Source organism: Lepisosteus oculatus, chromosome 1 (assembly GCF_040954835.1).
Source record: "Lepisosteus oculatus isolate fLepOcu1 chromosome 1, fLepOcu1.hap2, whole genome shotgun sequence".
NCBI classification, from domain to species: Eukaryota; Metazoa; Chordata; class Actinopteri; order Semionotiformes; family Lepisosteidae; genus Lepisosteus; species Lepisosteus oculatus.
Window position 1 is genome coordinate 70222998 of NC_090696.1, and position 18004 is coordinate 70241001.

The 18004-nt window shown below is 36.0% G+C and overlaps 1 protein-coding gene across 18 annotated transcripts in view; it reads left to right on the top strand.

The window, feature by feature from the left end:
• Positions 1-8001: 8001 nt before the first annotated feature.
• Positions 8002-18004, top strand: part of si:dkey-92j12.5 (multiple PDZ domain protein) — a 61515-nt gene continuing 51512 nt past the window's right edge. For 17 of the 18 annotated variants that reach the window (XM_015345799.2, XM_015345800.2, XM_015345801.2 and 14 more), the window contains exons 1-4: positions 8002-8228; positions 11278-11358; positions 13586-13752; positions 17170-17388. In XM_015345799.2, coding sequence (XP_015201285.1) covers positions 11343-11358; positions 13586-13752; positions 17170-17388 — 402 coding nt within the window. In that variant the 5' untranslated portion in view covers positions 8002-8228; positions 11278-11342. The remainder of the gene's footprint in view (positions 8229-11277; positions 11359-13585; positions 13753-17169; positions 17389-18004) is intronic. The other variant, XM_015345814.2, reaches the window with a different exon arrangement.

Consider the following 18004-nt stretch of genomic DNA (forward strand, 5'->3'; position numbering starts at 1 on the left):
TCAACACTAATAAGAAAAGATACTTCATCTACATTTGATACACATCATTTATTAACTACTAATTAAGAGTAACCAATATTGTTTCATTTATACAAATAAATAAAATGCATTACTCAATAAAGCCAAAAACCATACAATAAAAAATAAAGCCACAAATCAAACACAAACCAGGACTAACCATACCTGAGACAAATAATAATGATAATTAATGAAGTACACAGTATAAGACCTAATTCGTTTTACGATTCCTTCTTTAAATGAGAAATAAATTATATATAATTATATAATTATAATTATTAATTAAATGCAATCATTTTACTGCTGTGTTGTTTACAAATGTTGTTTATTGTTGACCGATCCATACACATCCAACAGTATACTGTAATATACTAGTACAAATAAGATTTAACAGCCATATCAATCTGTTTTGCTATGATATTTAATCCAGGTGGATGCTGCACATTGGTGGTGGTGGAGGGGAGTCCCCATTACCTGTAAAGCGCTTTGTGTGGAGTGTCCAGAAAAAGCGCTATATAAGTGTAAGCAATTATTATTATTATTAAGTCCTCTTCTTTAACATTTTACATCACCCATTCTATGTAGTACCTAACATATCCACAAGATGTCAGAGCTAAATCTCTATACTGTTGTCAAATGAACACGCAAGTAATATTTAAATCATTCCCCAATGAAAAAGAAAGAGAAAAACATTGGAAAGAAAAAAACGTCTCCAGTGAGACTTAAGATTTAATTCTCTCTTGTCTGTAGCATATTTATGTTTTAACATCCCTGTGGACTTTCTTCTTCCACATACAGTTTAATGGATGCAGTGGTTGTTCTTTAAATAGGACACATCCATATTAGTGTCACTGATATTTTATCTTTATAGATAAAAAGTTTTAAAAAGTGCTTACCCAAATATAATTAAACTCTAGGAAGAAAAGTGTAAGAATTGTTTCTCAGTCTTTTTTTTTATTTGTTGCCTATTTGCAAATTGAGATAAAGTAACGTGCATCCTATTCCTAGAATACTAACATGTGGTTATGTGCTAGCATTGTCAATACTATTACAAACTCTGTTTTTTTCTAAATTATGAAGGTTTACATATATATGATTATTAGATGTCATATTAATTATTTTGGAATCATCCCTAAAGGCATATAAGAAACCTAAATCTAAACTGCAGAAATGAGAAAAGCAATTCCCCAGGGAAATTTCACTGCAGTATTAAGTACCAGCAGAGTTGAAAGGCAATTACAATCTATGGGTTTATTGTAGTGGGATTCTATATATTTAGAAGCAGGATATATTTGAATTTTAAATCATACTTTCTGAAACAGCATAGTACTTTTTCAATAAGGCATAAATGTGTAATTTGTAATTTGTAATTTTCATCACCTTATGTTTGAAGTTAGATTCTGTGCAATGATATATACTGTATCTATAAAGGACTTTAGAAAGTTTATTGCAGCAAAGTAAACACATAAATATATAGCTAAGAAAAGAAAATTATTTCTGCACCTATACTGTAAATATATAAGATTTGATATACTTCTACTGCTTAAAGAACAGTTTTTTAGTATTCATGCTGATGGGTTTTATGGTTATTGGCTTTGAGACTTTTCAGTCGCTTCCATATTTTTTCTAAGAGCTCCTCAGAAATGAAAGTTGACATTTCAATTATTACATTAGCACTTTCGATTGTTTTCCACATTTCAGTCAGGCTGTATCTGAACTCTTCCGATACCCCTTTCACTACTGAACTAATCTTATAACTATTACATCATCTGGGGAAGACGATTACATTTGTTGTTTTCGCTAATAGCATTGTGTCTTGCTACTTTCATGTTCTTGAACTTTTGAACTTTGCTTCAGAAAATGGGAACCAGATTTTAGTGTTCAAATATTACAAAATCATAGTTCTACATCATTTAAGACTGTATCTTAAATACCAGGTAGTTTACCCATAAGAAATCTGTCATTATCACAGGATGCCGGATAGCTTTCTGTAGGAAATAATCTGAACATCTGTATGTCATGAACAAAAGCACATAGTTTTATTACGTGATACTAATGGACAAGGATTTTTCTGTAGCAGTACATATACTTGCCTGCACTCTGCTGGATTAATTAAAAGATCCTATTACAGTTCACTGAAAGAGCTGTGAGAAAAGGTTCACCTCACTGTGTGTAGGTATGGTGTGTGTGTGAGTGAATTGATCATCTAAAAAAAAACTTTTAATGGAATTGCCACATTGCCATCTAGTGGATTGAAAGAAATACACATTTATGTTTGCTATTTTGAACTACAGAATATAAAAAGTAGGAAAGTACACTTTCCACAGTGAATTAATTTTATTTTTTCTGACTCTCTGACATGAGTAATCTGGATTTTATAAAAATCCTACGTCCCAATGGTATAGATGCTACATGCATGCTATGTGAACATTTGCATAAAGTGAATGGATTTCCCTTCCAACACTGATTGCTTTCACTTACAACTCAACCAAAAGTACAAAAAGCAATAAAAGTCCTTGACAGCCAAAGGTCACACTATTGAAATCTTACTAGAAAAACAGGGTATACAATTACACATCAAAACTTTATGTAAAAATTAAATGTTAGTATGCAGCGACGACATCGACTTCGAGAACCAAGCCCTCGAAATGTACTCATTTTTTATCAACAGAGGATATCCCAGCAGTGTGATTGACAGGGCCCTTGCCCGAGCCAAAAACACCCCCCGGACCATCAACCCGATCAGGAACTCCCGCCGTAACAATCGCATTCCCTTGGTGCTTTCCTTACCACCCTAACACACTTCCTATCCCCAGGACCATTAACCAGAACTTTTCCATCCTACAGGATGATCCCTCCATTGGGGCCCTCTTTTCTGATCGCCCTATCATCTCATATCGCCGACCACCTAATCTGCGTAACCTCCTTGTTCACAGCTCCCTTGACCGCCCTCAACAACCATCCACACCAGGCACTTTCCCTTGCAAAAGAGCTCGCTGTATCACCTGCAAGTACACAGCCACCACCACACTCATTCAAGGCCCCTCAGGACAATTCCGGATCACCCAGACAGCATCTTGTACCTCCAGCAACCTTATTTACTGTATCTCTTGCAGTAAATGCCCAGCCATCTACATTGGAGAAACAGGAAGGAGACTCGGAGACCGCTTCAGAGAACACGTCAGGGCTGTGAAGATTAAAGATCTCTCCAAGCCCATTGTTTCTCATTTCACCTCTGACGGCCACGACCACACTAATCTCTCCGTCTGTGTTCTCAAAGACGGTTTTCCGAACTCATACATCAGAAAGACCACCGAAACTAAAATTATTCTGCAGTTAGGATCACACATTCTCCCTTCCCTTAACGACAGATTACTGTTCTTTTAAATTTTCTCCATTCATTGGACGTTTCATTTCACACCTCTCTGCACCCATTGTGACTTCACACCTCTTGATTGGCCTCTCTTTCTGTCCCCTGCTCCCGCCTCTCACTCCTCCTCCCTCCCAACCTTTGTTCTCCCGCCACTTTACCTTTGCCTACTGCCCTGTCTCTCTCACACCTGAAGAAGGCTCCACGGCCGAAACGTTGTATTCTCTTTCTTCTTCTTTTTTTCAGCATGGAATAAACCTATTACTTGTTCCTTTGCAGCCTACGCATGCTGACGCAGCTACCCACCTTAAATGTTAGTAGTTTGTTACAATAATGTTACAAGTATCATATCGGCAGCCATCAGAAAGTGCCACATCACCTCAGTGCCTCTGTAAGTATAGATTGCTGTAGAGTATTAAATATGTAATAAGCACAAATACCAGAACTATCCAAAAGTGATGTAAAACGCCTCAGGAGATATTCTTTATGCGACAGGCAACACTCCAGCAGAGACCATGTAAAAAAAAAACTTTGGCTACAAGTAAACTTTTCTAAAAAGTATAAGAGGCTTGGTAGCACAAAAATTAATCTCAATGTGCATGTAGTCTGGTTTTTGGAAGAGAGGAACACAAACAAAAATGATGAGGCACCAGAACCACTATTATTTCACATTTTTTCTATCCAGATAACGCAGTGTTGTTTCATACCAGTTTGTTAATTAAAACCACCCTTTACATTAATATAAAGTTAATTTCCTTTCAAATTGAAAAAATACCAATTAGTAGTAAATACTGTGTACCTGATCATTGATACATTCGTCTATCAACAAATGTGTAAGTCAGAACATCACAGTTTCGTAATAAAGAAATATGTGTATAAACCTATTCAAAATGTCAAGATTAATACTAAATAACAACTTTTTAGATAACATTGGTATTACCATTAAAAAAAAACTATTTTCCTGACATCAGCATTCCCCACTGTATTTTGTGGTTGGCTTTATGCAGTCAGGCAGCAATTCAGCATAATACTGTAATGATGTTACTGTCATGTGGGTTCATGGGAGGTTATTAGGCAAGGAAGGATAAACTCCCTACCTCCAGACACAGTGAATAAGCCTGAGAGAAAATAACCCTAATGCTCCACTTCTAGTACTCCAATAAACCTGAACTTTCAATCATTGCTTTTTATAGACCACCTGGGTGGAGAAAAATGACATGAATGCTTTCAAGAGGGAACCAGATAGCAAAACACCAGGTGAGACAAATCCTTTATTTCCATGAAGAAGCACTCCTTACACCCTGTTGTTCACACTAGTACTCATAGGACCTGCATAGTCCTAGTGTATCTGTGTCCCACATATCCTGGCCTGGTGCCATGACTACTACTATGTAATATTGATAAGTGATTGTAGTTTCGTGAAGTATGCAAGCAGTTAACACGTCAGTAACAGTAACTTCTGAATTCCAGAAGAATGTTTTTTTTCTATAATTTTGCCAGAAGAGACTGTGATGCAGAACTTCAAAAGAGATTAAGATGCCTTGAGAAATTAAAAAATAAAGAAGATATTCAGCATTAAAATAAATATATATACATATATTTAAATAAAATTTATAAAAAAAATGATATGCCATAATTAATGTCATACTTTGACAAAAGTGTTTGGGCACCAGGCCTTTAGTATTATGAGTGCCCATTCTGTGTTTCCTTCATGTTTTAATTTCTTTTATGTATTTTGGAACCATTTCCTGGCATCTTCTCAGTTATATATTTGAGTTCCATGATCAACTTGTGTTTCATCTGTGCAACAGCAGCTGTTTTCACAATGAAAAGGTCAATCCTGTAACCTTCATTTGTTATACAAATTCTTTTGTAGACATTGCAAAATGCTTAGGATCATTATTCTGCAGCTTGCATTCCCAGCAAACAATGGGCACAAACCAGGGTACACCCTGGATGGGACACCAGTCCATGGCAGGGCAGATACACACATTCAAGGTCAATTTTCCCAGAAGGCAATTAACACACCAGGATGTTTTTTTGGAAGAGGAAGAGGAAACCTAGAGAAAACCCACACATACATGGGGAGGACATACAAACTACACACAGACAGCACCCCAGGTCCAGAATTGAATGTGGTTATACAGATTCTTACCTTCATTTATCAGTTCAAGTGCTCAAAGTTGAGTTCCTGGTGTTCTCAAGAAATCACATGTTATTAGCTCAATGTTTTTTTTATATGATTTTGTTTATATACTGTAGGTCTAAAGTTTTACAGAAGACCTTTTTTAAAACTTCAGTACCTTAAGTCATTGGAGCTGTGGTATCTCAGGCACAAGGGCATCTCGCTCCTGACTGGAAGGTTCAGGGTTCAATCCCAGGTAGGGGCAAGCGATGTAGCTTGCTTTATTTCCTTCCAGACAGCTCCCAGGTCCGCTCAGCCTGCTTTCCAAATGAGTACTGGGGGTAAATCCTTCCGGGGGTAATAGGCTGACCAGAACGTGACGCTGACCACATCACCTCCAACTTCAGTGTCAGATGATTGTAGAAAAATGGTGGCCCTTGTCCCCCATTCCCCATTGCTCTTTATGGCCTGAAAAGGGACCTACCCTACCTACCTTACTGTATGTCAGTATCCATTGCTCAAATTTGATGACAAGAGAAATGGAAATGGTTCAGGAATAGCAAGGAACTCCCCCAGGAGGTAAACCATCTCATTGTTGAAAATCCCCAGGTATCCAAATTTTACCTCCTCCCCTAAAATCCACAAACCCGACACCCCTGGACGTCCCATCATCTCAGCATGCAACTGTCCAACTACTCACATCACAGCCTTTCTCAACAGCCTCATGAGACCACTGGTTGAAGGGTTTCCTTCATATATCAAGGACACCAACCATGCGCTCCAACTTTTTAATGATTTCCAGTTTCAGGGCCCAGAATGTGACCTAGCTATGCTAATGTTTTTGTCGGCTGCGTAGAAGAATGTTTCTTCTCTTCCTACACTGGCTTTGTCCTTGACCTCTACAGGCTATACATTGATAAGTGCGTCAGTACCGCCACATGAACTATCCCAATTCATAAAGCAACTAGTCAAATATTGCCAGGAAACACTTAGAAAAATAAGGGGTATGCATCTACTGTAATACAAGACCTTCCTTTTTTGGGGGGAAAGGGAAAAGTGTTAATATTATTTTTGTGCGCTGTGGTAGATGTGGGTTTCATCCAGTGTGTATCTTGCCTTGCACCTGTTGCTTGCTGGGATAGGCTCTGGCTCCCCTGCAACCCTGTGTGGAATAAAGTGGTTAGAAAATAGATGGATAGGTTGATTGATGATAACAACAATAATGATAATTCCTCACATTTCTATAAATTTCATCCAAAAGGATATCAAAAAGATTTGTGTATAAGAGAGCATCAATTTCATCTGTGTAATGCATCACAGTCATTATGTGGCACTGGATAGAGAAATTAACACCACATTTAATATCCTATGGGTCTAAGGGTCTTTTGTGTTGTTATGGATGTTTCTTAACCACCATTGGAAAAGCAACTGCACCTACAAGAATTACAATAAAAAGATTGAGAAACACTTGTCAAATATTGACATAACATGTGGTACTTTTTAAGTATGAGGAAGCCAGTAACAGAATTTCCTTGCATAACATTGCATCTTAATACATAGTTTATATAAAGGAATCTGGGTATTTATGATACGTAGAAATGGTGAGCACAATGCAAAACTTGCACGCTTCAGGTGATAACAAAAACTAATTTAATTTGTCTTGATGTAACTATTGAAAACAAATCAACACAATTAATATTCCTTTACTCAAATACCAAAAGCATGTACTGTACAGTAATACAAAGCCATATTTGTGGAAAAAAACTACTGTTACTATTGCAGCTTTCATATCCACCTTTAATCAGGGTGGTAGACTTAATTAAAAAATTAACTAAAAGGAAAAATCCAGTGAAGTTCTGGTTCATTAGATCATTTAATTTGTCAGCTTCAATAGTACTGCCAAGAAAATGCTTCATTTGTTAGTTCTGTCATTTTATAAGGGTGAAACAGAACAGATCGTTTCAGTGGTATATTTCATTAATTCTTGCACCTGGTTCTCATTTATAATCTCTTAAAATAATGTATTGTGTAGAATGTAAATCTGCAGTGTTAGTAACATTACCTTAGATGCTCTCTATTTTAGTTGCAGAATTTGAAGGTTAATTATGCCCTTATAAAGGTGTCGAAATAATAATTGATGTATATTGTTGCTAAAGTTATTCTTTTCATCATACGTAGTCCCGCTTTATTAAAAATATGAATCAACTTCCATATCAATGTAGTATATTTTTGTACGAGATAGTTATCCGCACATTGATGCATAGAAACCATGGGGTTAGGTGGAAAAAAAAATAACGAATAACATTGCCCTCAAACTATGTTTTTCTGCGCCGCAATTCTGCTTTCACACTTTCGACCTGTAGTATTTGTGTGATCCTGGGTATTGCGCACGTTTGTATGGGTTAAAAGAGGTTGATTGGGCTTTTCTGAGCAACCTCTTGAATGATCTCCCAACTCTGTTGTCATGGTTTCACGCAAGCAACGCCTCTGACCTTCTTAATTCTAGTCGGGGATACAGTGGCCTGTTAGAGCTGTAGCTTGTTTCAACTCTCGGTGCCGCTATTGCTGAAAATGTCTGTGGAGGATCGAGTTACACTACACCCCATCCCTAAGCCGCTCTATGCGCCGTTAGCTACAGGAGGAAGACTCAGGACAACACGCTAGGATAGGAAGCGTCTAGCATTACCGAGGCACCGCAGACCAGTCCGCGTTCGTGTAAGTGTTCTTTTTCTTCATTTTTAAACCAGCACTTTAATTTAATAGTTTGTACATGAATAAACTACAAAAGTGAAAGTCGATTTTCGACGCTGTACTGTTTTTCCGTTGTAAAAAAAACTGGATTTGTTGGCACCAATGTGGAATTAGACGGGCACTGACGATGTTTATTCTGGGGCATTGTTCTGGGACCGCTCGGATTATTTTTTTTGTTTTAAAACATGCATTGAAGTTTACTGTAATACTGCGGGTATTATCCGGACGTTTCGTTCGTGGAGGAGCCATTTGCTCTTAAAAATGCGGATTTCATCCTATGTGAATGAACTGCGTTGGAAAGCCCTGTTGCTTCAGCCAGGAGTGGGAGGGGGAAGGGGAGGCGGGTGCTGAGAAAAGCAAATTGCATTCCGCTCCAGAGGCACACAATGATACAGTATCCTGCTGGAAGGGTCGGTTGGGGGCACATGAAGGAGAATAACAAACAAACAAAGACATTGTAATGATAAGTTTGTGTCGCTTTACTCTGTGTACAGGGGCACAATCTTAATTGCATCACAGTCCTTATCTTCTTGCTCCATGAATGCTGATGCAGACCGAACCGCTGTCGATTTACTGTCTGAAATCACGGCAAGTTTTCAGAGGCTAACTGTACGCAGTAGCTTTAGTCTGATGGTTACATCAGTCACAAGCTGTAATTATTTAGAAAACCTATGTGGTCCTGACGCTGAGTTTTGGTAACTCATGTAATTATCCAAGTCCCTGGGCGTTTTAAGGCAGTTTATAACAGACATGGTCCAGAACTACATTTTATATCGTAAAAGACGATCAAAGCACATTTGTAACTGGTCTGAACTTCATTCATCCAACTCTGTTTCCACAAAATAAACGACTTCCTCGGGTTGCGAACAAATAACAAGAAACACAACAAAAACTTTCTCAAGTTTAAACCTTGAATCGCCCACTCAGTCCAGAAAATTGAACGATTTACTTCTTGAAAAACACGTTAAAACGTTAATTCTGGAACATTTTAAATATGAAATGTTTGAAAATGAAACTAGCTGTATACAATTGTATGTTGGGCAAGAATCTGGATGTAGTGAGATTATTTGTTTTTTACTTCGAATTCTGTAAATAATATGTGTTTGTGTAACATGTTGTACAGCATGTCTAAGAATGACTCCTAAAAATGACAACTGTTTCCTTAGAGCTTCTGTGAGAAGAACGTTTTTTTATTGCAGTCTGTGGAAGTAGACCTACAGCTAGTCGATTTTTAAATGACAAAAAAAAAACCACAGTATATACGCTTTTCTGAGTATGCTAAATAGATCAGATTATTTGTCTTTTAATTTGAGAGGCATGCATTTCTATTTTGGATAAAATGAACTTTTTACAATGTTGAATTATGTTTGTATGACTAGTTATATTCAGAATAATAGTAAACAAATAAGTTCCATATTGATTTGAAGGTATCTATTTTATATTTAATTATTTTTCCATGGTGGAAAGTAAAAAGAAAGTAGAAAAATCCCCACATTTGAAGTCACGTCTGACTATTTGCTTGTAGTTTCAGGAGATACAGAAGTAACAGAAGTACTATCAAGAAAATAATAACAGGGGCAGTGAATTCATGGTTTAATGCTTAATAAGTCTGATACAAATGTTTAAACAGAATTTGTAATTTGTTATTTAGGATATCAAAAAGGCCTTATTATTTGGGTATTCTTGTTCTACATTTATTACATTATTTAGGTATTTTTCATTTTAGTATATTTTTCACTTATATTTTTCTCTCTAACAATAAACTATCATCAAATGTATGAATTTAGCAAAGTGCTACTGATATTCACTTATATTGTATATATGACTAAAAAGAACAGACCTTAAGAAGTCTTTTTTTAAATTATATTATTGGTTTGATCATGACTTTGTGGACTACTCACTAAATACTTGAAGATTAAAGTTTTTAAATAAGTGTGTAAAGTGCTGAAATGTATTTGAGTTTACAAAGAGGTTAATTCCTTGTAGATAAGTATTTTAAAATTACTTTATTTTAAAAAAAATATTTAAATTTTAATTGACTTTACAGCACTTGGAAAAGCACACTAGAGACGTATCCTAAAGCCATATGCCAAGGTCACTTTATGTAGTTCAATTTAAGGCAATTTACAGATGCTAATCCTGCTGTAAGAGTATTAAGTGACAGCATCTTTGTTTAGTAGTGTTATATATAGTGCAATTAACAGTATTTTCACACATGCTTTAGTAATTTTAGTATTTGTGATGCTTAGTTTTAAACTATGCTATGCTTTGTACCAGAATCACTACGATTTTTACATTCTATGAAAGTAAAATCAATATTACATGTCTGTTCATGGAGATATTGTTCACATTTTATACATGTGCAGACAGAAGTAGCATGCTTTGTAGCACTATACACATCTAGATTTGTGCTTTTAATTCTTAGTGTTAAAGCTTTGGCACATTATACTTGTTTATCTAGTTTGTTGCTCCCCCAGTGTACCACTACAGTACAGTACATTGTTTTTAAGCAGCTTTACCTTTGAATGAAATCCACCTGTGGATCCAAGAGATGATCAGACTGGTGCAGATATCTAGTGCTGTCTGTGACCCAGAAATGACCGTTTTTATCTTAATCGCAATGTTTATTTCTGATAGGAGAAACTATGAAATGTTAAGAACGTACCAATTATTATGTATGTTTGAGTTGTAGTGTGCTTGAAAATTCCAGACATAACAGCAGCATAAGCAACAGCATAACTGTCCTCCCATACAAAAAGTTTATTTAATTGTGGCTTCATGAATAAGCACACAATACAAATGATCAAACATTTCTAAATTGAAAATTTGAAAACTACACCACTACAAAATTGTTTTCATGTTCCTTATTTAGCAAGATGTTCATAGTAGAGCAAATACGTTTACATTTTATTTGAGGGTATATTTCAAACCCATTATTTGCTACTTTACTAATAACATATTTTGTAGGAATATTGTTTTAAGGTGGAAAATCATTCTGCTGTCCATTTTACAGGTTTGAAGAACAAAATCAACATTATTGATTAAGAACTGGCTTGACATTTCTTTTGGAATAAAAAAATGATTGAAACAATAGGTAAGTACAGACATAATTTATCAAACAAATACTACACAGTTGGAACAAGACTGTAAATTTGTTTTTCATTTGTTTCTGTTTAAGTTGTGGATTTATATCCAATGGGAAGCTCTGATATTCACCCCCTGTTTATGAATCCCTGGTTTGCAATTTTTCGCTACAACAAAACCATTAAACATACACTCATACCCTTGTACCTGAACCTAATTCGTTCCTGAAAATATGTTCGGAAGGCTGGAGATCGTAAATTGAAAATAAAATTTCCATTATTTCTATGGGGAAAATTCTACCCAGTTCTGAACGAAGACAAGTTCGCTCAAAAACCACCCTAAACATATAATGCCGTACAGACCATTATAGCAAGCTTAGTGAACAACGCAATTCTATTCAAATAAACCCACTATAGCTGTAAAATAATTAATGATATCATATTTATGTTTTTCATTCTTTTGTAATAGATCTCTATCCAAGTGATTGGCTAGAACGATGTCCATACTGTTGTTGACTATAACACTAAATAGGAACAAGTAATAGGTTTATTCCATGCTGAAAAAAAGAAGAAAGAAAACACAATGTTTCGGCCGTGAAGCCTTCTTCAGGTGTGAGCAGCTACCCACCTGAACTATTACACTAAATAATCTTTTTCTCTTCCTTAAGATCCTATAATGAACAGCAACTACAAAACAAACACACAAAATTCTGCAAACAAGAGCACAAGCTTTCTCTGTGATCGTAAACAAAGCACTGCTGACTCACGACATTCTTAACCACACTACAATGTCGACGTTCTTAACCACACCACAATGTCGACGTTCTTAACCACACCACAATGTCGACGTTCTTAACCACACCACAATGTCGACGTTCTTAACCACACTACAATGTCGACGTTCTTAACCGCACTACAATGTCGACGTTCTTAACCACACTACAATGTCGACGTTCTTAACCGCACTACAATGTCGACGTTCTTAACCACACTACAATGTCGACGTTCTTAACCACACCACAATGTTGTGCGCCAGCTCAGAAACAAGCAGCTGTTCGGTGGTGCTGAAGTTCGCAGAAGTTTCTTGGCCAAAATCGGTCACTTTTGAACTTCAAAGTTTAGATTAGCAAAATGGTGTTCTTCTAACAATTACAAGGTGCAAATTTTTGTTCAGATAATTGAAAATTTGTATACTGAACATTCTCATATTGTGGTTTAAGTGTATATTTTTGTTTTTCACAATATGAACAACATTTTCGCTAAAATGAATGAAATGTCTTTGTAGGCAAGAATACATATGGAGGCTGTGATTCTTGGAAGATGTTCCCAGCATTTTAGGATTTTGTCAGCCAGTTTAGACTTGTTTATGTTATGTTGCAATGCATGCATGCTTTCTTATTATATTTTATTTTATCGAGCATTATCTGTGCAATCAATTTCCATAATAGGTTCAAAACCTGTGGATAAATCTCAGGGTGGTGCTAAGAAAGCAAAGAAATCACTAAAAGCAATAACCATGGTCTAGAAAATTGAAATAATTAAGCATTTGGATAAGGGTCAGCAATCAAAAGACATTTCTGTTTCTATGTCAACACATTTTCTAAAATTATCTGACTAACCCAGTAATCGTGCTTTGTGAAATACCTCCCTAATTAGTTAATATGATTTCACTGATGTTTCAGTGCATTGTACAAGTTTTTTTAGGTTTGTTTATATAGTAAAAAAAATATTTTGAGTCAAAAAAATGCTTGATATCTATTACGCTTGATATCTGGTGTCTTCTTCTACTTAATAGTATCAGGGGTGTTTTAGGGGTTGTACCAGTTATACCAGTGTTATGGGATCCTATGACAGTTATGTTTTAAATTTATGGATTTTCGCCATACAGATTTCAGTATACGAATTAAGTTCATAAACCAAGGATTGACTATTGATTGTTGAGCCACTTATTTCACTCAGTATGACTTAGTAAATTTTATAAGACTTCAATTTATTATACACATTGTTCTGTTAACACAAATGGGTGTAAATGTCAGTTAATTTGGATAAGAACATCTAATAAATACATTTTTAATACTGAGTTGTTGTTGTATTAATATGTATGTATCAGTTGAATATGAAAAAATACACTAGAAATACTACTTTTCATATTCGCTTACACCTCTTGACAGTCTGCTCCAGTATATTGGCTTGATTAAACACAGTGTAACAGTGCTTTTAATGTACTTTTAAATGTAGATACCCAGCGTGCCTTGCAAGCAGTGGAACGTCTCCAGGCAAAGCTAAAGGAACGTGGTGATGTCCTGACGGAGGAAAAGCTTAACATGTTGAAAACTGTACTTCAGAGCCCTCTGTTTCAACAAATTCTTACACTACAGACCTCTGTCCAACAGCTAAAAGAACAGGTAGGCTTGTCTAACATGTAGTATGTACTTTACTATTTTTAATATGAGATATGCAATTCACTTTTTCTACAAAAAGGAGGATTATGCAGGTAAATGACGTAGCAGTGAATATATTGCAGAATAATATAAATAATATTTTTGTTTTCCCTTCTGATATCACTGTCTGTTATTAGGCAAAACACATACTGTACATTGTTCATATGCAGTAATACCATAGTCTGGCTAGAGTACTTTATAATAATGATTATATTCAGTAATACAAATATACATATTCTATAATATAATATGAATCTTTATAAATATCATATACAGAAATATAACATATGCATATAAACAAAGTACTTTAACAACACTTTGGACATGTATTTCCTAGTAATAGTAACTAGTTTGCAAACTAATAGTAAATTAGTTTGCCTACAACCCACGTTTCCTGAAGGAGAAGAGTTGCCACCAACCAGTGGGGTTTCCTTGAGGACTGAGCATTTATACCAGTGCTGCAGATAGGCCAGTCAGGAGTATGATGCCCTATCTCCATCTGAGGTGATAAACCTCCAGGGCTTCCTCTTGCATTTACGAACCCTGCACAGGGACTGCTAAGTGGCCCAAGGAGCTTGGTGGCTTCTCTTCTCTTTCAGGAAAGTGTGGTAACTGGGGTATCTTAACGTTTCCTTTCATTTTAAAGAGTAGCCACCAACCAATGGGAAAGTATAGCAGTGCTGCTGCATGGAAAGGATGGTGGGAAATGTTGGCTAAGGTGAGGCCTTTGGTTGGGTAATAATATTTTCTATCACCAAAGACAACAATAAGGCACTACGATTGAAGGTAAAATCCAGAGTGATAGGGGCAACTAAAATTGACACCTTCTCACTGTCTGGGACACGGTGCTACATCAGTTAAGTTTGCAGGTATAATAGACACAAGCCAAGGGGGCTAGGTAGCCCTAGGAAGGTCTTTGACGTTTTAAGATTCCTGTCTGCTTCAGCAGTGTGGTCTGGTACTTAACTATCCCACAAGTGTCCTGGTGTTTTTTGGTAATGAAGTTGTGTCTGAAGCAGGGAGCTCAGAGCCCATCATGGGCATCACAGCAGGGGAAAGGACATGTAATAGCTTAACAGTAGAAAGGTGTCAGAAAAGGAATGGTTTGGTAAATTTTAACGCTAAGGCAACACAGTAGTTCATCAGCCTATTCAACTCTTTGAACTGAGTCAAGATCCTGACAGTAATTCTAGCAGAATAGGTAAAAATGCTGTCTTCTTCCCATGGGGGTGGCAATTTTTTCATTGTTTTGTGGCTACATTTGGAGTGAGAGGAAGGTCTATTTTATTATGTAAAACTATATAGAATTATTTTTCATGAGCCAACAAAATATTTAAAATCCATAACATGAGTACATGAAATGATACACATTTCAAAATATGTAAATGCATGAGCCATCTGAAAATATAAATAATGTTTTAATTTACCACATCAAACGTTTACACTTGTGAGATTTATTATTTTACTTTGTTGCCCTTTAAGCACTAACAGTTATTTTAGCTTCAATTAGACTGGGTTTAATCTTGATAGATGTACTTAATATGGATGATTTCCTAGTAAGAATTAATCACATTAGTTATAAGTAGATTACATAATGAATAGATTCAGTTAAACAAAACTCTTCCATGTCTGTAGTTACTTATTGCTATTTAACATTTCCAGGGTGGTGAAGTAGTTCTGTCAAATCAGACATGCTGCAAGATGTTCAGTACTTTCCATGAATGTTTGTGTCCGAGGTGAAACTATGCCAGAAATGTTGTAGGAGGTGCTGATAAAGGACATTTGAGAAAGAGGAATTCACTTAGTCATGTGAGGGGAACTCTGTATAGTTTAGAAATCTGCAACCTCAACAATCCAATGTTTATATTTGTATTTAAATAGTTTTTACCATTTATACAATTTATGGTATACCTATAGTTTAACCAAACCATACCATTATATTTAACAATAATCAAAGTCCATTTTATAAAGGTTTGTAGAAACTTAATATATGTTTATGTGTATATGTATTTTAGCCAAGAAATAGAACAGTAACATATCATTTAAGTTAATCCTGCCAAAGTTCTACCAGCTCTCCAGCTCTGCAGAGTCATTCTTTTTTAACATTGCCTAGATTCAAGGGGTGGGAGCTTTAATTGTAAGAAAAAATATATATAATTAAAATTCCAGCCCCAACTACTATGTTACTAGAAATAAAATGGGACTCATTGGTTGTTGTTTTTTTAAGCAGAACCAATTTAGAAAAAAAGATTCAATTTGTGCTTTATTTCCTGTTCAGAGACCAGGAGTTAGGCTGTTTACATGGGCCAGTTGGCCAAACTCCTTCTAAATATCGCCATGGCAACATCCGTCTCAGAGCTATGGCAGGGAAGCTGTACTATGTGAAGTGGGGCAGAAACAATTCCTTAAATGCACAAGAATGAAACTGGGCCTTTAATCCGCTTATCCTGGCTGGCCAATAAAACCCACATGTACGACAGGCATAAGCCTTACATTTCTCTTGTCACATATTCGGCAGAATCCACCTTCATAAAAGACTTAGAGCAAGCTACAGAAGCAGTATGATTTTCCATAATTATTAAAAAACATTATCCCCAAAACCCAGAAGTCGAACTAATCAAATTCCACAGATTCAAAAATTGTGAAATAACTAAATTACATGTAACTATTTTTTATATGGGATAGTTTTCTTTTTAAGTACACTATTATATAGTGTAGTATGTCTTGTAAGTGAGAGAGATTTGCAAGACAAGCTTTAAAAATAAATTATACTTATTTTATTTACAGTTCTTACATCTAAAGTTTTTTAAAGCATTTTTATACATGTACAGTATAGATGTTTCCAATTAATGCCCTTTTCACCTAGGCCTGGAATAATGCCCCGTACATAAAAAATATTTTTACAGAAACATTCAACAATTAAAAGTGTATTTTAACACACATTTATCTATTCATTGTCTTTCCTTTATAAAATGTTATAGCTGGAGAATATGGTTTGTGAATATTAAAATGGTTTTATGACATACTGTAGGAAATGAGAACCATTCTTAATAGCATATTCAACAACAGTTTAAGATAAACCATCAAGCCTTTCATTGTTTTCATGAACTGGTCTTGTTTTCTAAAAAGAAAGAAGATCCTGAAATTTTGTAGAAAATGTGTATTCTGTGAATTTTATGTTATTTGTGGGAGAGTATATTGTTCATGGATATTATAACAGTATCACCACCTGGGATTTCAACCTACAACCCTATGATCATGAGACTAGAGCTCTCATCAGCACTCTTCACTATGCCATGAGTGCTCCATGGCATGAATGTTTTTTTAACTATTTTTTTTCTGTGATGGAATTTGTATTCTTCTTTTTGTTGTGGGCTTAAGGTGGATGCAGGTCCTGCATCGCTATCTCCGAATACCGAACTGCCTCAAACCATTAAGCCGGGGCTTTGCTCACTTCCCTTGAGTGACTCGTATGTGTTAGCACAACAGAATGGCAATTATGGTATACAGAGAGACACCCCAGCGCTTTCAATTACCCCACAGATAAATGGCAAACCTTCAGTGGACGAGTTTGAGCACTTAATTCGTTCAATGGCTCAGGTAAGTGACTGAAGCCTTTATATTTAATAATAATTATAATTGCTTATACTTATAGAGTGCTTTTTCTGGACACTCCACTCAAAGCGCTTTACAGGTAATGGGGACTCCCCTCCACCACCACCAATGTGCAGCATCCACCTTGATGATGCGACGGCAGCCATAGTGCGCCAGAACGCTCACCACAATCAGGTTTACGGATATTGACCTTGAGACTATTTTTATTATTACATGACTGGTAAAGCCATGATTTGATTCAGGTCTATCACGTTAATGGCACTCAGTTGAGGAAAACATAAGCCAGTTAGTATTCAGAATCTTCAATTTACACCTCTAGTAATATTTCTATGTGTAAGTGGTATTAAAAAAAATCTAGCAGGGTTGGTGTGGAATAGGTGTACTGCTGTGGCAGGGGTCAGCATGGACTGGCGGCTCAGTTTGAGAGTTTTCAGCCAATGTTTGTTAACATAATGTTTTTAAAATGTGCACCACAGCAAGTGACTTAGACATTGAGTCAGTTGGCACTGCTGTTGGTTATTTTGCTTCCTGTGATTTATTATTTAAGCAGTCACCACCAGGGTCTAGTGAATCTCTTTTCAACATGACTTTCTTCTGGATA